Below are 22,689 nucleotides of genomic sequence, written 5' to 3' on the forward strand. Positions count from 1 at the left end.
TAATTTAAGAAGAATCCTTCCCTCAACTGGATGCCAATGTAATTTTTGATAAAATATTAATATTCTAGCTCTTTTGGGCAAAGGAAAATTAATCTAATTGAAGTATTCTGTAAAGTTTGAAGTTTTCTAACTAACGATTTAGAGAACCCCATAAAAAATGAATTACAATAGTCTATTTGTGACAAAATTAAGACTTGTACAAGCAATCTAAATCTACATAACCTTCACATTAGTAAGAAATACTTTTTAATTAACTGATTAATATGAGACTCTAATGACAAAGTTCTATCAAAAAGAACTCCTAAAACCCTAATTGATGACAGCAAAGTACTCTCAATATTGCTTACCGGATCAACAATGGAAAAATACTCTTAGCATTTCCTGTTACCAGCAAAAATGTGGTTTTGCCCCTGATTAAGTTCAATTCATGTTTCTGCATCCAATATTCAATCAACGATAATCAATTTTGAATCAAAGAGCAAGCCTGCTCTAAAAGTTGATTTGCTACTAACCCATCCATGATTTTTATAAACAGAGGGATTAATGCCACTAGTCTATAGTTCATTAATAACTGAGAGGATTCCTTAAGATTCTTCACAATAGAGGTAATAATGATACCTCCTTTATGACTTAGGAATTTACCCTGAGCTAAGTAAGACTGAAGCCATTCTATAAGTGCAACCTGAAAACTAAATGGGGCAGCCTTCATTAAAGCAGGGAAATATGAATCACCAAGATAGTGCAAGGAGGAATACTTTTTAAATAGAGTGTTAACCTCTTTCCATTTTAAAGGGGAAAACTCAGACCAAGTCCTATCTGCCGCAATACTCCCATCTTTCCTTTCGATTATTACAGATTCTCCATATTTAAAAAAATGTCCTTTTCTTAATTTTAGTCTGCAAAATAATTTGCAATTGAAAAGCATCTTGTGTTTTATCAGAGGAAACAGAAATACAAGTCCTTGAAGCCAACAAAGATCTAACAATTTGAAATAAGTGCTTAGTTTTAGTCATGTCCTTCCCCACTAGACTAGAATAATATTCCCTTCTACATTTTTAAATGTAATTTGTATGCATGTACTTCTCTTCTCCAATTTTTTCTACTTTCTTATGTTTTAACCATTTTCTTTTTAATCTGTGACATCTTTTTTTGAACTTTAATAATTCTAAATGAAACCATTTGTTACTTGATCTTACATGTTTGATTTTTTTCCCTCTTAGGGACAATACCATCTAATAATTCACTAATATTATTCCAATTCTCGATTAATTCCAGAGGATCAAGAGAAGCCAGATCCAAGGAAATCATATTCCAAAATATTTGCTGATCTATATTACCACTAGAATATAAGAAGCAGGTTGCTCATTTTTATTGCCAATTTACATTTTGCAAGTAATTTACAGCTGTGGCAACAAACAATTCATGGAGTAGCAGTAGTACAATTTAAAGGGCTCTGATGAACCATTTTGGAGGACCTCCACCTTAATTTGCCCAGGTAGACAGTGTCCCTGTACCCCTTCTTAAGCCCTGACATAGGGTATATACCCTCAGATTGTAAATAGTGCGAACGGAGTTGCACATGCAAATCAGGTCATATTCTGATTTGTACGTACAACTTAATTATCTTAACAAACCAAGGGATCCTTTTACAAAGGCTCGCTGAAAAATGACTTGTGGTAGTGTATGTACGAGTTTTGGGCGGGCGCCAATCCAATTTTCAGCCTCTTTTTTTGCTGAAAATTGGACGTGCAGTAAAATCAAAATTGCCGCACATCCATTTTGGGTCTGAGACCTTTCCGCCAGCCATTGACCTAGCGGTAAAGAATCCAGGTGGTAATGACCTGCACGTATCCGTTACATGAGTCCAAAAATAAAAAATATTTTTCAGATGCACGAATTGGACGCGCGCCAAAAATGAAATTACTGCAAGAGCCATGCAGTAGTCGGCCGATAACTCCATTTTGGCACATTTTGGGCATGCGTAGATGCTTACGTGGCTTAGTAAAAGGATCCCCATGTTTAAATTTTACACTTCACAGGCAAATATAGGGGTCCTTTTACTAAGACGTGTGTCTACGCGTGCCCAATGCGCACTAAAATGGAGTTACCACCCGACTAGCACATGGCTCTTGCGGTAATTTCATTTTTGGCACGTGTCTGAAAAATATTTTTTATTTTCGGACACACGTAACGGATGCTCACCAAGTGGCATTTGACGTGCATAGGTCATTACGCCTGGATTCTTTATTGCTAGATCAATGGCTGGCGGTAAGGTCTCAGACCCAAAATGGACGTGCGGCAAAATAATTTTCGGGAAAAAACAGGCCTTTTTCACAGGCGCACTGAAAAATGGATTGGCACGCGCCCAAACCCATGCCTACACTACCACAAGCCATTTTTCAGCGCGTCTTTGTAAAAGGACCCCATAGATACTAATCAGCATTAATTAGGATTTACACACAGAACTTGCTAAGCATATTCTGTAAAGCTCTGCACTTGAATTCTAAGATGCAGAACTGAAAAGGAGGCGTGGTCATAGATGTGGAATGGGCGGGTCATGGTCATTTCTAAAATTTATACCCACTGATATAGAATACAGAAGCTCAGTGTCTAACTTAGTTGCTGACATTTACACCAAGTTTTACTTGGTGTAAATATCTGCGACTAAATTTCATCACTTGGTCATGCGCTAGGCACATTCTAAAAATTGTGCCTAACTGTAGGCATAGTTACTATTTACTACTACTTATCATTTCTATAGCACTACTAGACACACGCAGCGCTGTACACTTGAACATGAAGAGACAGTCCCTGCTCGACAGAGCTTACAATCTAATTAGGACAGACAAACAGGACAAATAAGAGATAAGGGAATTACTAAGGTGGGGATGATAAAATAAGGGTACTGAACAAGTGAGTAAGGGTTAGGAGTTAAAAGAAGCATCAAAAAGGTGGGCTTTATAGAATACTTCTGGTTGTATATTTTTTTTCTTGTTGGTGCTGATTTTTACAGTGCCATATATAGAATCTAATCCATAATGGATTAAAATGGTCTCTTGGCCCTCTCCTAGGAGAACCTTTGTGTCCCTAGTGGCATAATATCAGTCTTCTCCAATATTTACACAGGGTACGAAAGACAAATACAGCCCCATTTAAAGTTTGACCCCTTAAATCCATTAAAATTAAGGGTAAGCCCTACCCCATCCCCATATCCTCTCTCTTACCCCTACAACCCTGACTCACCCCAAGATCTGAAGGATGTTGGGGACCGGAGCAATCTTCACTTGTTTGTGCCTTGGTGTCTGAAGATTCCAAACGAGTACCACCTGACACCTAGAAGTAGTATTGTAGCATTATTGTTAGGAGTCAGGCAATGCCATTTTAGAAATGCAGTCACTGGTGCAAGAACAAACAGAATTTACCTCTGCCCCCAAATTCCATGGATCCTGGAGTAAGTTGGGGTACAGGGGGTTAAGAGGTATGGAGCTGTTAGTTTTAGTGGTTTTAAGGAATGGGTCCTACATGTGGTGTGGGTTTGGGAGGTTGTATTGGCTATTTATGCCCCCAGCTGGAGCTGAGTGAACTGACGCAACCAGGACCATGAAGTATCCCCAGGGTGGAAAACCTAGGAGGATTGTTTTAATCCATTACACACTCTGTGTCAGGGCCGGGAAAGGAAGTTGTGGAACTGCAGGCCACAAGGGTAGGGGAAAAGGGGGACTCCAAAGAGGGCCATAAGGGCCCTTTAAATTGCACCACAACTCAAAATGAGCCTTTTTTTTATCCCAAAGGAGTCATAATGTTACAAGGCCTTTTATGCATACTTATTTCACAGTTTTTGGTATTAATAAGTTGCATTGCAGTAGTTTATTAATATCATATTTAAATAAACGTTAATATAAACAGACACTGCACTCTGCATGAAAAATAGCACAAACCACCTTAAATCTGGTCCTTTTTGCAACTTTCCAGGCATTTTAGGATATTTTTTTGCTCAAAGCACATTTTTGTCTCTTCACACTAGACATGAGGTCTATGTAGTGTAAAAAGATTGTTCAGTGGCAGTGCTGCATACTGCCATGCAGAAGACATAGGTTCAATTTTCTAGACTGCTCCCTGGGCTAGCTGGGCCTGATGGACTAGAGGCATCATCATTTAATGATGTTTGAAGAGGAGGAGTCCTGGTCTTCACATAGTAAGAACATCTAATGGACAAATCTAGATCCTACAATTGTAGGATACAAGAAACTCTTATATGTGACTTTTTCTCCATTGTTAATTCTCATTTCTACACTTTCACTCTTGTTGAGCCATTTGCTTGGACAGATTTCCTGAGTTGGAGTGTCATGCCATACTCAAATCCAGGCTAAAAACTCATCTGTTAGAGCCTGTTTATACGGCAATGACTTATTTTCTTTAATTCTCCTAGAATCTCTTGATTGTCGTGTGTGCTGGTCTTGACTAGGTTGTAAGCTCTGTAGAATGTGGACTGTCTCTTGAGTGTGTCTGTAGAGTGCTATGTACACTCGGTAGGACTTTAGAAATAATAACTACTACTACTAAGGATCTGAGAATTGTCTGTGGGTAAGTAAATTTGAGGAGCTATCAAATAGTGGGAAATCATAGAAAAGTTATGAATAAGGGCTAAAATCCCAGCCCTGGGGGCCCAAAGGAGCAAGGGGAAACTACTAGGCCAGACAAGAAATACTGTCAAAATGCCATGGCCTTTATAAACTTTTTTATTTTTCATACACAATCCAAGCTGACAGTTTATTTAAGCTTTCATGTTATGTTTGTTCCATAAAAGTGGTGTATTGTATCAGTTGTATAAAATAAATGCAACATATCTCAGTCATAGACTGTTAATAAATATTTTTAGAATGTGTTTCATAGCCTGTAAAACTACATGAAACCACAATAACTTTTATTCTGCACTATGGTGCTTATCTTAGAATCATCCATGTCTAAATGACAGCCTTTAAATTCTGTAGAGGTTCAGATGTTTATAAGCAATTTCAAAACAGGGACTATTCAGATGTGTGGAAGCTCACTACATCCAAATGGCAAAGGGTGGGTGGAGGGAGTGGTCTGGTGGGATGACAATACAGATGAGCATTCCCTATTTTACATAGGGAATCCACATCTGCAATGGAAAAAATAAACAGAGTTTACATCTCATGAAAGGCATGACCAAGTGCCTGCTGTAGGGAAGCACTGTACACCGCCTTGAGTGAATTCCTTCAAAAAGGCGGTAAATAAATCCTAATAAATAAAATAAATAAATAAAATGTCACTAACCCCACGAACACAGGTCAATGCCTCCCTCATCATGGCCCCACATCAGTGCCAGATACTCCACCCCTCCTGATAGGGAATCTATGTTGCAGTTGAAAAAATAAGCAGAATCTACACTTGCTCCGAGACACAACTAAGTGTCTGCTGTAGGGGTAGCACTAAATCTGTGTCACCAGATCTATGAAGAAGTCCAACAAAAGGAGAAGCCAATGAATCCCACAAGAAGTAGTATAAGCAAAACACAGTAGTGGAAATGACCACTGCGATGAGTTGGATAAGACAAAATCAGTCTTTATTATGTGACAAAGACCCAATACAGTCCGTGTTTCGGCATTAACCTTCCTCAGGAGTCCTTACAAAAAAGTAAATAAACAGAAAAATAGTAAGAATGTTAAAGGTGTATATCATGTGAACATGTGCTCAAATATGAATGGATACAAGAAGTGATATAGATAATGAGTGTATTCCTAAAATGAAAGTGATATCCAAAGTGAATAAAGTTGTCTAAGGAGAAGTGGGTGAAAAAAGTGAAAAAAAAACTATAGTCCAAATGCAGAGAGAGAGAGAGATAAAATATGAATGAATGAATTATTAATAATAAATAACCTGAAAAAGAAAGAAGGAAGGAAAGAAAAGTGTGCCTGCATACCAATACTGAAGGCCAACAGGACACAAGGAGCTGAATAAAGTCTGATGTCATACTAAAGGTCTAAAAATATATATAAAAATATGTTAAAAATCAATAAATAATAAACTGACCATCAGGTAACAGCAGGAATCAAAAGGGCGCCAGGAAATTAAAAAAAAAACATACTCCTGATGCCCACTATAGTACATTCACTCTGCAGCTCCTCAGTACCTCTCCACTCTCATCTCTCCATACATTCCTCCCCGGGAACTCCGTTCACTGGGTAAATCTTTCCTATCTGCACCCTTCTCCTCCACTGGTAACTCCAGACTCTGTTCCTTTTATCTTGCTGCACCATATGCCTGGAATAGACTTCCTGAGTGGTACGTCAAGCTCCATCTCTGGCCATCTTCAAATCTAGGCTAAAAGCCCACCTTTTTGATGCTGCTTTTAACTCCTAACCCTTATTCACTTGTTCAGAACCCTTATTTTATCATCCTCACTTTAATATTCCCTTATCTCTTGTTTGTCCTGTTTGTCTGTCCTAATTAGATTGTAAGCTCTGTCGAGGAGGGGCTGTCTCTTCATGTTCAAGTGTACAGCGCTGCGTATGTCTAGTAGCACTTTAGAAATGATAAGTTGTAGTAGTGGTAATTATAGAGCACCGTTCAAACCCTATTGTTTTGGCGCTAATTTTTGAGCACCATTTACTGAATCCAGCCCATAGGGGTCCTTTTACTAAGCCATAGTAAAATGTGACCTGCGGTAGCATGGGCATATGTTAAAAGGGCCAATTAGCTCTTAAATTTAGGCACCCCTTATAGAATTGCCCATATAGCTTTTAAGCTCCTAATTTAGGATGAATGCACACCTGAAAATTTATAGGCTTCTAAGTTTGACTGAAAACAGAGCACAAATTTAGGAGTCTAACTCAGGGGTCCTTTTACTAAGTGCACTGAAAAATGGCTGCGGTAGTGTAGGCACATGTTTTGGACGTGCACGGATTCATTTTTCAGTGCACCTGTAAAAATGCCTTTTTAAAAATTTTGACTCAAAATGGACGTGTGTTAAAATGAAAATTGGCGCGCGCCCATTTTGGGTCTGAGTCCTTACTGCCAGCCATTGACTTAGCGGTAAGGTCGTATGGTCTATGCATGTCAAATGCCTTTCACCACCCGTCGCACCGCGTGTGAGAAAATAAAATGTATTTTCTGGAGTGCATACTGGACGCACATCAAAAATGAAATTACCGCCGGGTCACATGGTAGCCAGGTGGTAACTCGGAATTGGCGCACGTTGGGTGCACGTAGGCACTTACGCAACTTAGTAAAAGAGCCCCTTAGGGCTTAAATTTAGGGGCTCAGCTTTTGTTGAATAATGGGCTCCTTAACTTATAGTATTTGGTACAAAGTAATAATTGGTTGATGCTTTTCTATAAAGTCTAAATAGACTTACCAGGATGATCCAGGTACAGGTGTAGATGCTACTGGCTTATTGTCTTGCGATTTACCACCATCATCAGAGTCCACTTTTACTGTTTGGTCCTTGATAGGACACAATAAAAACAGATGGAAGTTAGCCAATATTAACAATTAGGCATACTTGTAAAAAATATTATTATGGTCATCTGAAATTCATTGCTTGCATTGGTAAGTCCATTAGAGCAAACATAAATGTAATTCCAACAAATAATTCCTTCAGCAAGATGAGATGTTAATGGGAAAGATGATGAATAATTGCCTCAGCAGTGTCTGCTGTGATATTTCTGTTCTTTGAAGTTAATTATTATATTCACACATCACCTTTCAAAGCAGCTACACCTGCATGTTTATAAGGTTCCCATTACTAAGAAATTAAATATTTACCACATTCCATAGCATTGTAGAAAGGACCTGGCATGGGTCTTGGTTTGCTAATTGAGGTTCTTTTATTAAGCTGTGCTAGTAAATGGGCTTTGCAGGACTTTCCCCCACGTGGTCATAAATTTGGCCTTTTTCAATTATATCTTTTTCTGGCAATGCACTAATGTTAGCATTAGTGTGCAGCCACTGAAAAAAAAAATAATTCAGGAGCACTTACCGCCTGCTATTTAGGAGGTGCTAAGGGTTCCCATATTAAATCAGCGTAATTCAGCTAGGGCTGGATTCACTAAACGGTGCTTAAAATTCAGCATCATAAAATAAAAATCGGCACTAAGCGTGATTCTATAAAGGGAGTGTGTCCTTTATAGAATAATCCATAGATCCAATTCCCATGCTTAACTTTAGGCAATAGACTTACGCCTGCTTAAACCTGATATAAATGCTGGTACCAAGTTTGGGGTACTGAGGTCATATTCTATAATTCCATGTGCACAACTGTGGAATGCCCTTAATAGGCCCATGGCACCATGTCTTATAGAATAGCGCATAGCCAGAAGTGCGTGCAAAATTTACTAAGGGTCCTTTTACTAAGCCTGTGGTAGTGCGAGCAAGTCTTTTGGGCGCACGCTGGGCTATTTTTTACCATGTCTAGGAAAAATGGCCTTTTTTAAGGGACCAGAAAATGGACGTTTGCTAAAATTGAAACCAGCATGCATCCATTTTCACCCTAAGACCTTACCGCCATCCATTGACCTAGCGGTAAGGGCTCACACATTACATGTGTGGTGACCAGTCGGCGCGCACCAACTGCTGATTAATGCCAGAAATGCCACGTATGGTAGGAAATAAAAAATAATAATTTTTCCCAGCGTTATGAGCACATGGCAAATCCAAAATTACTGTCAAGGGGGCATGCTAGCCTGGCAGTAGTCTCAGTTTGATGCATGTCGCACGTGCATAGAGCCTACCGTGCCTTTGTAAAAGGGCAAGTGGCAATAAATGTCAATAATGGGTTGTTAGCACCCAATTATTGATATCAATCAGCTCGCTACTCAATTAATTTGCATGTGCATCTTGGGCATGTGCTCAAATTTGGATGTACTATTCTGTGTGCCATATACAGAACCTGTGGGTTAATGTGCACTGTTAGCACACTAGCTGAATAGCATTTCTACACCCATTCTCCACCCGTAACAATTCCCTCCCAAATAAAAAACACACACAAAAAAAAACCATGTGGTTAGCACATGCAAACAGCAAAACATATGCAAAATACTTTACCGTGTCCTGTTTTAGGCCATTTTCCCCATGTTAAGTACACATTAGCACTTAATGCAGTTTAGTAAGAGGGTCCCATTATTTAATACAAAATCCATTAGTCAGTGTTGTCTGCTTGCTAATTAATGGGCTCTTTTACAAAGCGGCAGTAAGCCCAATGCGGGCTTACCAAATACTATTCTGGAACTACCGCCAGCCCAACGTGGGTGCCAATGGTAGTTCCAGCCCCAGCTCGCTCCATTTGCTGCACTAGGGAAAATGGCTGGCTATTTTCTAGTGCAACGCAAACCTGGCGGTAATCGGCCAGCGCTGCATGCTACCCGGTTACTGCTGGATTAGCAAGGGAGCCCTTACTACCACCTCAATGGTAAGTGTTCCTCCCCCGCATGGCCACGCGTTAAGAACAATCTTACTGCATGGCCATGGCAAAAATGGCCCCCAGCACTAGTACTTTGTATTGCAGCTTAGTAAAAGGACACCTAAGGGTAAAAACCTGTTTTAAAAAAAGTAAATGGCCATGTGGTAAGTTTTAACAGCTATTTCCTGGGAGAGTCCTTACCGCCACCTATTTAGGAGGCAGTAAGGCTCCTGCGTTAACCCCGCAGTAACTGCAGTAACTGATTACCCCAAAAGTGACCCTAAGCACATAACTTGCATCAGTGTATACTAATGTGCATTAGCACATGTTTACACATTAATACACATTAGTAAGTCAGGCCCATAGATAGTTAAAAAATGTTCCAGCTAAATAAGATCTATTTGATGGTAAGAAGTGAGGGTAAACATCTTTTTTCTTGTAGTTCCAAGTGAGATTTGAATAAACAATGCTATATCACTGTGGGACAGACAGTGCATCTTATCTCAATATAATGTATCAGACCAAATTTATACTAAAATACCCACAATATTTTTAGTGTGTGTGGAATCAGAATTTTCAGGTTGGGAAAATATGTTAAATTGAATGGAAGGAAGTAAGGCTCTAGTAGGACTAGAACATAATCTCCCACAAAGCGGCGAGACTTTCATTTTTCATACTGTAAACTAGTAATGAAACTGTCACAAAAGAAATCATAAAAATTCAACAAAAAAATGTGATTAAATGGTTGAATATTCATAAATGCCACTACTACTAATTTTATATTGGATCTTGCTTCATTTCTTTTGAAATGTTTCAGCCATCAAAACCTTTAGCACATGAATTATTAGAACACAAACCTTATTATTGTACTCTCTTGACTTGTTTTTCCTATCGGCATGTAAAATCAAAGCTGTGGAACAAGATGCTCTGCCTGCTTCTTTTCTTTTATCTGTGGAAAGATAGTTTTAAAAACTGATATTACTATAACTATTATGTTTACAATGCCAAGGAACAGGCCAATGATGACGTTTACCAACAAGTGAAAAACTACAAGCCTTGAAAGCAGTGCTTTTTTTGTAGGAAAAAAGGTACCAGTACTCATTATGGGTTGAGTCACCATATTTGGCTCCTTCCCATATTGTATCCACACCCACAGTAGCCACACCCCTTATACCAGCCATGGCGCATATAAACAGGTATCATTGAAAATACTATACCAGTTTAGGAGAAAAAAATAACTTGTGATTTTTTTTTCCTTATAAATAATTTCTGTAAGCTGTTACAGCTCCAGCTAGGACCGCTGCTTTTTAATATATTTATAAATGATTTAGAGATGGGAGTAACTAGCGAGGTAATTAAATTTGCTGATGACACAAAGTTATTCAAAGTCGTTAAATCGCGACAGGATTGTGAAAAATTACAAGAGGACCTTACGAGACTGGGAGACTGGACGGCTAAATGGCAGATGACGTTTAATGTTAGCAAGTGCAAGGTGATGCATGTGGGAAAAAAGAACCCGAATTATAGCTACGTCATGCAAGGTTCCACGTTAGGAGTTACGGACCAAGAAAGGGATCTGGGTGTCGTCGTCGATAATACGCTGAAACCTTCTGCTCAGTGTGCTGCTGCGACTAGGAAAGCGAATAGAATGTTGGGTATTATTAGGAAAGGTATGGAAAACAGATGTGAGGATGTTATAATGCCATTGTATCGCTCTATGGTGCGACCGCACCTTGAGTATTGTGTTCAATTCTGGTCGCCGCATCTCAAGAAAGATATAGTAGAATTGGAAAAGGTGCAGCGAAGGGCGACTAAAATGATAGCGGGGATGGGACGACTTCCCTATGAAGAAAGATTAAGGAGGCTAGGGCTATTCAGCTTGGAGAAGAGACGGCTGAGGGGAGACAAGATTGAGGTATATAAAATAATGAGTGGAGTGGAACAGGTGGATGTGACGCGTCTATTCACGCTTTCCAAAAATACTAGGACTAGGGGGCATGCGGTGAAACTACAGTGTAGTAAATTTAAAACAAATCGTAGAAATTTTTCTTCACCCAACGTATAATTAAACTCTGGAATTCGTTGCCGGAGAAAGTGCTGAAGGTGGTTAGCTTAGCAGAGTTTAAAAAGGGGTTGGACGGTTTCCTAAAGGACAAGTCCATAAACCGCTACTAAATGGACTGGGGAAAAATCCACAATTCCAGGAATAACAAGTATAGAATGTTTGTACATTTGGGAAGCTTGCCAGGTGCCCTTGGCCTGGATTGGCCGCTGTCGTGGACAGGATGCTGGGCTCGATGGACCCTTGGTCTTTTCCCAGTGTGGCATTACTTATGTACTTATGTTATACCCAATGCAAAATAAGACAGCAGATGTAAATTCTCAAATTGGACATATTCCAAACACTAAAATGAAAATAAAATAATTTTTCTACCTTTTTGTCTGGCGACTTTGTTTTTCTAATTATGTTGGTCCCAGTCTCTGATTCTGCTGCTCTCTATCTGATCCCTTAACTCCATTTCCAGGGCTTATTCTGCTGCTCTTCCCTGCCCTCCACTCCATCCATGTCCAGCATTTCTCCTCTCTCTCCTCCCCTCCCTCCATCCATGTGCATTTCCTTCCTGTCTTGCCTCTCCTCCAGCCATATCCAGCATTTTTCCTGCCCTCCCCTCCATCCATCCATCCATGTCCAGCAACTCTCCTCTCTCCCCTGCCCTCCCCTCCCATCCATGTCCAGCGATTCTCCTCTGCCGTCCCCTAATCATCCATGTCCAGCAATTCTCCTTTGCCTCTATCCTTCCCTCCCATCCATGTCCAGCGATTCTCCTCTGCCCTCCCCTTCATGTCCAGTGATTCTCCTTTGCCCCCTATCCTCCCCTCCCATCCATGTCCAGTGACTAGCCCCAGCCTCCACCTGCCCCCGAGTTCCTGTTCCAAACACAGCCCCACCTGCCTGCCCTCAGCTCCCCAACTTTCCGTTCCCACCGCCCTGCATTGAAACCTTTTATTTTACCTCAAGTCGCAGCATTGGTGGCAGTGAAGGCAGCAGGCAGGCTCACCTCCTTGCTTCCCTTCCCTCTCAGTGTCCTGCCTTCATCTGATGTAATTTCCTTTCCATGAGGGCTGCCCGGTTACCACCGGGTTAGCGCGGGAGCCCTTACTACTACCTCAATGGGTGGCAGTAAGGGATCCCCATCCCCTGAAATGGCTGCGCGGCAAGTGCTTCACTGAAAAAAATAAACACCTAACTTTTACCCACTGCGGTAAAAGGGGGCCTTGGCTCACATCAAAAACATTTGCCAAATCCCAGCGCAGGCCCCCTTTTGCCACAGCTTGGTAAAAGGGGCCCTTAATTTTTATCTGGATGATGATGCAAACCTATCTGAAGTTTGCAATTCCTTTTTAAGATCTGTAGAGTTAGAAGTGTTAACTCAAACTCCTACTCATATTAAGGGCCATATATTGGATTTGTTAATACTTTCAGCACATAAAGGGATCCTTTTACTACAGTGAACCAACAGATTTAGAATGCACTAATGATTAGCATGCGCTATATGATAAGACACCCACAGGAATATAATGGGCGTCTTATCATTAGTGCACGCTAAATTCACAAGCACACCTTAGTAAAAGAACCCTAAAATAAGTAGTGTTTTAAAAGTCTATTATCCTATGATATGAAACTGATCATGTTTTAATTACCTTTGTCCTTGATAATACAGTGCAGCTAGCTTTCAAATGTTTAAGGTGCCCTTTTACAAAGGAGCAGTAGAGCTACCATGTGGGTAGCATGTCAAATTGGCCCTATTGCCAGGGTACTGTGAGACCCTGTTGGTAGTTCCGAAGCTGACATGCACAGTTTCCCATGGTAGCACATAATTTTCTGTTTTCTACTGTGGGAGTGTTCCTAGCGGTAATCAGTAGTGTAGCCACATTGTCACACGCTGACCGATTACCACAGGATTAGCACGTGAGCCCTTACCACCTTCTAAATAGGTGGTGGTAAGGGCTCAGGCAGTAAATGGCCACATGCTAATTTTAATATTAGATCAAGGCCATTTACTGCCCCATTTTTAATAATGGGTCTTTTTCCTGTCATGGTAAAAAGTGTCCAGCACATGCCACTTTCACATGCCCAAAATAGCACAGGCCACATTTTACCATGACTTAGTAAAAGGGCCCCTAAATCCATAATAGAGATGAATGACTTTTCCTGTCCTCAAGATACAGAAACAAGGAAGAAGAGGGTGGAGGAAAAGATGAGGAAAAAGTTGAAAGATTAAGGGGCCCTTTTACTACACTGCATAAGCGCCTACATGCGCCTAACACGCATCAATTCAGAGTTACCACCTGGCTACCGTGTGGCCTGGGCGGTAATTTCATTTTTTACATGCGTCCAAAACACGCTTCGGAAAATGTATGTTATTTTCCGGTGTGTGGCAAAAACTGGGCGGTAATTGGCATTGTATGCACGTTGACGATTACCGCCTGCTTAACATGTGAGACCTTATCACTAAGTGAATGGGTGGCGGTAAGGTCTCAGACCCAAAATGGATGCATGACAATTTAAATTTTGCCGCATGTCCATTTTCGGCAAAAAAAAGAGGTCTTCTTAACAGGCATGCTGAAAAATGGATCTGCGTGCATCCAAAACGTGCCTACACTAGCACAGCCCATTTTTCAGCACACCTTAGTAAAAGGACCCTTAAGGGATTTATGAAGAGATAGGGACAGGCTGTCAGTGGGTAGGTGAGAAGTAAGGGGAGTGTGCAGGTTGTGAGTAGGGAGGTGAGGAACAGGAGGGGAGGGAGAGAAGAATGTAAAAGTATAGGAAGGATAAAGAAAAATATACCAGAAATGAAAACAAAATAGGAGTGTACAGCGTTAAAGAAAAAAAAAACTATAGCAGGCTGGAAAAATCGAGAAATCCTGAGAAAATAAAGGGGCCCTTTTACTAAGACACATAAGCATGTACATGTGTCCAATGTGCGAGAAAATGGAGTTACTGCCCGGCTACCATGTGGATCTTGCGGTAATTTCATTTTTGGTGCATGTCCGATACGCGCGTCCAAAAAAAATAATATTTTCGGACATGCGTATCGGACATGCGCCAAATGGCATTTGACGGCCATAGGTCATTACCACCCAGTTACCGCATGAGACTTTACCGTTAGGTCAATGGCTGGTGGAAAGGTCTCAGACCCAAAATGGATGCACGTCAATTTTGATTTTGCCGCACATCCACTTTCAGCAAAATTTTTAAAAAGGCATTTTTTGCAGGTGCGCTGAAAAATGGATCTGCGTGCGCCCAAAACACATGCCTACACTACTGCAGGCCATTTATCAACGCACCTTAGTAAAAGGACCCCAAAATGGGTTACAGAAAAAAAGACACTATGAAGTCAGAAAGGAGAGGAAATGTAAAAAAAAAAAAAAGAATAAGGAAAAACTAGATAAGTGAAAATATATTTGATAATACAAAAGAATACAAAAGGATAATACAAAAGAAATATACATGAAGATAATAAGAATAGATAAAGAAATACAGGGGGTTTTGCTGTGTGTGTCACCCTGCTACAGCTACAACTGAACAGGTGTCAATTTTGAGAGGCTGGTGGCAGCAGACTTGAGAGATGTAAGTGGTGAGAGAATAGTTGTATGTGTATGTATGAAGCAAGAGTATGTATGTGTTGGTGGGGGAGAAAAGCTAATCAGTGCCAATCTGAGGAGACAGAGAGAAAATGAATCCTCTCACTACAAATTTTAGCTTCCCACCCTTTACCCCTCCCTACCAAAAAAAGAAGGTAAACTACACTTATGGTTGAAATTCTCAGCTTAGTTTGCCATGGTAATCAATAATGCAAATAAAATACTAGGTATTTATGGGAAATAAAACAGTGAATATCATAATGCCTCTGTATTGATTTGTGTTGTGACTGCAGAGCTGGAAATGTTTCAGAGTGACAAAAATGATAAAGTGGATGGAATGGCTCCTCTATGGAGAAATGCTAAAGAGGTTAGGGCATTGCAGCTTAGGGAAGCCACAACTAAGGAGATACATCTATAAAACTGAGGAGCCCTTTTACTAAGCTGCATAGGCGCCTATGGGCGCCCAACATGTGCCAATTTGGAGTTACCACCTGGCTACCATGTGGCCTGTGCAGGAATTTCATTTTTTATGCACATCCATTACACGCACCAGAAAACTGGGTAGTAACTCCAACTTAGCCATCTCTCTCCTCTTCAATCTGTTCAAAATTGTGCTGCACGACTAATATTCCGCCAGTGTCGTTATGCTCATATTAGCCCTCTCCTCAAGTCACTTCACTGGCTTTCTATCCGTTTCCACATACAGTTCAAACTCCTCTTATTGACCTATAAGTGCATTCACTCTGCAGCTCCTCAGTACCTCTCCACTCTCATCTCTCCCTACATTCCTCCCCGGGAACTCCGTTCACTGGGTAAATCTCTCTTATCTGCACCCTTCTCCTCCACTGCTAACTCCAGACTCTGTTCCTTTTATCTTGCTGCACCATATGCCTGGAATAGACTTCCTGAGCCAGTACGTCAAGCTCCATCTTTGGCCGTCTTCAAATCTAAGCTAAAAGCCCACCTTTTTGATGCTGCTTTTAACTCCTAACCCTTGTTCACTTGTTCAGAACCCTTATTTTATTATCCTCACTTTAATATTCCCTTATCTCTTGTTTGTCCTGTTTGTCTGTCCTAATTAGATTGTAAGCTCTGTCGAGCAGGGACTGTCTCTTCATGTTCAAGTGTACAGCGCTGCGGACGTCTAGTAGTACTTTAGAAATGATAAGTAGTAGTAGTAGTTGATGCGCATAGACAATTACCTCACGGTTAACGTGAGAGACCTTACCGCTAAATCAATGGCTGGTAGTAGGGTCTCGGTCCCAAAATGGATGCGCACCGATTTTTATTTTGACGCACATGCATTTTCAGCAAACATTTTAAAAAGGCATTTAAAAGATGCGTTGAAAAAATGGATCTGTGTACGCCCAAAACCCACGCCTACACTACTGCAGGCCATTTTTCAGCACATCTTAATATAAGGACCCGTCTGTGGGGTAGAACAAGTGAATAGGAGACAGTTGTTTACCATTTACCAGCGCATGGCAATGTGGCTACACTACCAACTACCGCTGGGAACACTCCCATGGAGGAGTGGCCTAGTGGTTAGAGCACCAGTCTTGCAATCCAGAGGTGTGGCCAGTTCAAATCCCACTACTGCTCCTTGTGATCTTAGGCAAGTCACTTAACCCTCCATTGCTTGAGGTACAAACTTAGATTGTGAGCCCTCCTGCAACAAAGAAATATCCACTGTACCTGAATGTAACTCACCTTGAGCTATTACTGAAAAAGGTGTGAGCAAAATCTAAATAAAACAAAAGAAAATCAAATAGTACTAAGGCTAGGGGACACTCAATGAAGCTTTTGGGAAGCACTTTTATGCTAATTAGGGAATAAGGTCTTCTTTAATAAATTCATTGTTCATGATAATGTAACTGTGACCTCACCCTGGGCACGATACTTCACCCTACAATACCCTTAGAATACCTCGGGCAAAATATCGTGTATCGGACAGGGTTAAGGTACAGACATTAAAACTAGCCCCGTCTTCCCATTTCTAAAATGGGAAGAGGAAATAAAACTAAATTTGTTATTATATTTTTGTTATAACTCAGGAGAACAAATGACTTTTACATAGATAATTCAATAAATTATACTTTTTATTTAGGTTATGGATATATGTCAAGTTCCTATCCGTTTAACAAATTCAATATATTTTTTTTTCAGTACAATATCAACTCAACAGATCAACTTCAACATTTTATCAGATAAGTATAATTTAATCTTAGCAAAGCTTATTAACTAAATATGCATCTCATTTTAAGATTTTGACTAAACATTCCTCTCTTCTATAAGAATTGATTCTTTGTTATTATTTCTTTTTCAGATTCCTCCTTTATCAATCAGGTAAGTATAGTTTGTGTTTTTCTCTCTATCTCTTTTGTTGGTCTTTTGTAAATCAGTTTTTGTGCTGTTCTGTATGTGGACGCCAATGAACTTAGCTTTTGTTTTGCTGCTTTCTTGTATATCTTCTGCTCTTCTTCTTTCTTTAACGTTGGGTACCGTATTTTTGCAGTCAGCTAGAGGCAGGAACGTGTCGGGGTACCTACTAACCTGAGCTTTAAAAAGCAATGAAGAAAAACCCTAAACCCTACCTCCTTCTGTAAAGAAATAGTTTTTTTTCAATAAATTATTCTTAAAAAAATATTTCCCTAACTAGCTTCCCCAATAAAAGAAATATATAATTGTTTGACCCTAATCTAATCCCACCCTTCAAATAATGTTTCTCAGAATAATTATTCCTTTATGACCAGACTCACTGAGATCATCAAAGGAAACCGGAGAGTTTGAACTCTTCTGAGTCAGAAATCACATAGTAGCACAGTATGCACTTTAACTTTAAAGTGTTAAACAATAAAAGAAATTAATTTTGTAATCTGCAGGGATTTTCTTTCCTCCTTATAAATTATTCACAAAAACCCCTGCTTAATCTGACAGTAAGGAATGAACATTTAAACTGTCATATTAGTCCTGTACATCTCACAGGACAAGTAGTTCATTGCACAAGCTTTACCAGCTTATTTAACAGTTAAGTCTTGCTGGCTGTATTAATTTATGTTATCCTAAACACTTCAGCCAGCTCACACAGTTCCCAACCACAACTTCAAAAAGCCTTTAAAGACGCGGCAGGCTTTAGACAAATTAATCAATCATATTAAATCACTCTCTATACACACACGTTTCCCAAAACTCTAATTTGTCCGGTTTTATAATGTTTTCACTCTCCACTGACCAGAGACCTATACTACAGGTCTGGTCAGCTTTGCACCTACCTCCCAACTGCCAACTGCTCCGTTTAGAACCTGATGACATCTCTGCCAGAGCTCGAGCTCTAAGCACGAGCCCCAGGCACTCTAAACCCCCAGTACACAAATAAAGCATTTGCACATTATATTAAATACATTTTAAACCTAAAGAAATAAACAGCTGTTTAAATAAATGCAAATATTAATACCTTTTTGTTTCTGAAACCCAAAGATTTCCTTATTCTCTTCTGGCACGAGCCTCCTGCTCAGCTCCGTCCACGAGCTAGTGGCTGGCTCGTGCCCACCTCTGCACCCGTCTCTCCTATCTATTCAGCGCGTGCAGCGCTAACATCGCAGCTGACCGATTTATTTTAAAAAACAAATAAAACCGCTGAGGGAGTGCATCGGAGCACTTCTCCTCACTTCCTCCGGTCCCACGCTGGCTCATTATTCTCTTCGGAACCGGCTCTGCACTTTTAAAAGAGCCGGTTCCCTTTAAACCTATGGAATCCCTGGCCCTGCGTCAAAAACGTGCGTCTGACGTCATTACGTCGACGTCAGACGCCCACGAATGGCCAATCGGGTCTTCCCCAGTTCCCCTGTATCCTGACTCCTCGCTATAGCGCCAACGCGCCGACGCGCCAACAACAACCCGGGCGGACACAGCCCCAGCATTCCACTCCAACCCCATCAGCACCAGAAGCCCAGGTACACTAATTTAATTAACCCCTTATGGGTTACAATAAGGAACAGGTCAGTAAATGCTTGGGGGGGGGGGGGGTTAGCAAAGCTGAACTAGAAAAGAGTATAAATATTTTCATGACTTGGAGGGTGCTCATAAGGAACAAATGAGCCCTTGAAGTTGCAGTTCACATTATTTCTATACTTGAAGGGGGATGCGAGCTGGAAACAACAATGATAAAGTTCAAAGTTTGGGCTTTGATGATACAATGATGTATGAGACATGTTTTGAGTTATTGTATTGTATTGCATCATCAATACATGCTGTCCTTGAAAATAAAACTAATTGGTGGAAACATTTTTTTGTTCCCATAATGCACAATTAAGCTGTGAAATCTATAGCCAGAAAATTTGGTTTTAAAAAGTGTTTAGACAAGTTTCTGAAGAAAAGGTCAATAAATCATTATTAGCCAGATAGATCTAGGAAAGGCACTGCTTATCCCTGCTTATAAGTAAAAAGGAATGGATCTATTCTTTGAGACCCTGGCATTGGCTGCTGTTGGAAAAGGATGCTGGGCTTGATGACACTTTTGTCTGGCTTGGTACAGCATTTTTTATGTTCCTAAATCATTATGTCTCTGTGCTGTGTGCAATTCTGGTAGGCATATCTTAAAAAAGGATATAGCAGAACTAGTCTCAAAAGCTATGAAAATGAGAAAGAGGAAGGAACAGCTCCCCTACAAGGCAAGGCAAATCAGGTTAGGGCTCTTCAGGCTGGAGAAGAGAAGACTGAGAGTAGATATGATAGAGGTCTATAATATCATGAGTAGGGTAGAAAATAGGGGATAGTTGTTTAACCTTTCAAACAATATAAGGGGCACTTTTGAAAAGAAATCAGAGAACATAATTTTTCACTCACTGCAGTTAAATTGTGGAATTTGTTGTCAATGGATATGGTGAAAGCAGATAGAAGAGATGAGTTGAGAAGGGGGTTTTGATAACGTTCTGGAGGAAAATTCATAAATCGTTGCTAGCCAGGTAGACTTGGGAAAGCCACTGCCTATCTCTGGCTATGTGCATATAGTATTGAGCATATTTTGGAGGATCCTGCCATATACATTTGACCTATATTGGCCTCTTTTAGAAATAGAATGCTGGGCTTGAAAAACCTTTGGTCTGATGCAGTACTGGCATGGCATTTCTTATGTTCCTATGTTTAATTGCTGGACTTTTTTTTTTTTTAATATACAACCTGGACATTAGGAGCTGGATTCAGTAAATGGCACCCAAAGATAGGCGCCGGAAAGATTCACACTATACTAGAATTCTACTATGGGTGGGGAGCTTTTTCTGATGGTGTTTTTCCAACTGATTGTGTTGCAGAGACTGGCACAAAGACAATTCAGCAAATTTATGAGCAGCACTGGGTGTGTTTGGGTTCCTTGAAGCAGCTACAATATGAAACATGGCCCAGGTCGGGACCCTTCAAAAGTGATTTATTTTGGATGCATTTATTTATAAAAATTTATAATCTGCCCATCCAAAAATCTGGGCAGAGTACAATAAAACAAACATAATCAAATCACATAAAATACCCTCAATACACTCAAATAACATAAACAGAACCTTAATCTTGAAGCCCAAGCCCCCCCACCAACTATGCTTCAGAAAATACTCTCTCTGAAACAGCAAAGCCATTATCTGTTTCTCAAACACCACCAAAGAAGTTGATTGTTGTACATAAAGAGGCAAGGCATTCCACAATTGAGGTCTGAAAACAGAAAAAATCTGCATACGAACAGTCTGTAGTTAAATACTGATGATAGAAGGAACAATTCTTGATCCTGCAATCACAAGGATCATGTAGGATAATACTTCTGCAGCTTTTGAACCATAGCATAAGGAGCCTCATCATGCAATGCCTTAAAAATCAAAACCAGCAGTTTAAATTGAATCCAACAAGCAATAGGCAACCAATGAAAGTTTTTTAAATGTGGGGCAATATGCTTAAACTTGCTTGCTCTAGTAAGGAGTCGGGCAGAAGCATTCTGTGCCACCTGCAAAGCTCGCAACATGCCATGCGGTATGCAAATCTGGACAAACAGGCAGGCTAGCAAAACCTGCCCGGATGCCTGGCCATGTCCTCAAAAAGAGGACATATCCAAGTAAAACTGGATGTATGGTAACCCTATGGAAAACTCCCACTCAACTTAGAGGGAACAGTGCTTAGCATACAGATCCCGCATGAAAGACTCCTGAAGAAATTGCAGAGTCATGGAATCGGAGGTAGGGTATTATTATGGATTAAGAACTGGTTGAAAGATAGGAAGCAGAGAGTAGGATTGCGTGGCCAGTATTCTCAGTGGAGGAGGGTAGTTAGTGGGGTCCCGCAGGGGTCTGTGCTGGGTCCGTTGCTTTTTAATGTATTTATAAATGACCTAGAGATGGGAATAACTAGTGAGGTAATTAAATTCGCCGATGACATAAAATTATTCAGGGTCGTCAAGTCGCAGGAGGAATGTGAACAATTACAGGAGGACCTTGCGAGACTGGGAGAATGGGCGTGCAAGTGGCAGATGAAGTTTAATGTTGACAAGTGCAAAGTGATGCATGTGGGTAAGAGGAACCCGAATTATAGCTACGTCTTGCAAGGTTCCGCGTTAGGAGTTACGGATCAAGAAAGGGATCTGGGTGTCGTCGTCGATGATACGCTGAAACCTTCTGCTCAGTGTGCTGCTGCGGCTAGGAAAGCGAATAGAATGTTGGGTGTTATTAGGAAGGGTATGGAGTCCAGGTGTGCGGATGTTATAATGCCGTTGTATCGCTCCATGGTGCGACCGCACCTGGAGTATTGTGTTCAGTACTGGTCTCCGTATCTCAAAAAAGATATAGTAGAATTGGAAAAGGTACAGCGAAGGGCGACGAAAATGATAGTGGGGATGGGACGACTTTCCTATGAAGAGAGGCTGAGAAGGCTAGGGCTTTTCAGCTTGGAGAAGAGACGGCTGAGGGGAGATATGATAGAAGTGTATAAAATAATGAGTGGAATGGATCGGGTGGATGTGAAGCGACTGTTCACGCTATCCAAAAATACTAGGACTAGAGGGCATGAGTTGAAGCTACAGTGTGGTAAATTTAAAACGAATCGGAGAAAATTTTTCTTCACCCAACGTGTAATTAGACTCTGGAATTCGTTGCCGGAGAACGTGGTACGGGCGGTTAGCTTGACGGAGTTTAAAAAGGGGTTAGATAGATTCCTAAAGGACAAGTCCATAGACCGCTATTAAATGGACTTGGAAAAATTCCGCATTTTTAGGTATAACTTGTCTGGAATGTTTTTACGTTTGGGGAGCGTGCCAGGTGCCCTTGACCTGGATTGGCCACTGTCGGTGACAGGATGCTGGGCTAGATGGACCTTTGGTCTTTCCCAGTATGGCACTACTTATGTACTTATGTACTCAATATATTTTGTTTTTGTTTGGTTAAAATGATCTTTGCACACTGTTCCTATGTACCCTGCTTTACTGTGTTTGAATGTAGTCATAATATTCTTCTACTTCCGTTAATAATCTTTTTATGATTTCAAGTTTTCTATGTGGAGTTGACTGTTTCAGAGCCTAGATTATGACATTTGAACTTTTATATGCTATTTAAAGAAAAATACTCGTAGCACACCATGTCAAACTCAGGCAA

General features: G+C 40.5%; 1 protein-coding gene across 1 annotated transcript in view; it reads right to left on the reverse strand.

Moving 5' to 3' along the window:
- Window positions 1-22,689, reverse strand: part of TCERG1L (transcription elongation regulator 1 like) — a 336,955-nt gene that overhangs the window by 66,507 nt on the left and 247,759 nt on the right. The window contains 2 exon segments of the mRNA XM_030204960.1: window positions 7,379-7,467; window positions 10,279-10,370. Of these exon segments, the coding sequence (XP_030060820.1) occupies window positions 7,379-7,467; window positions 10,279-10,370 (181 nt within the window).

Source organism: Microcaecilia unicolor, chromosome 5 (genome assembly GCF_901765095.1).
Source record: "Microcaecilia unicolor chromosome 5, aMicUni1.1, whole genome shotgun sequence".
NCBI classification, from domain to species: domain Eukaryota; kingdom Metazoa; phylum Chordata; class Amphibia; order Gymnophiona; family Siphonopidae; genus Microcaecilia; species Microcaecilia unicolor.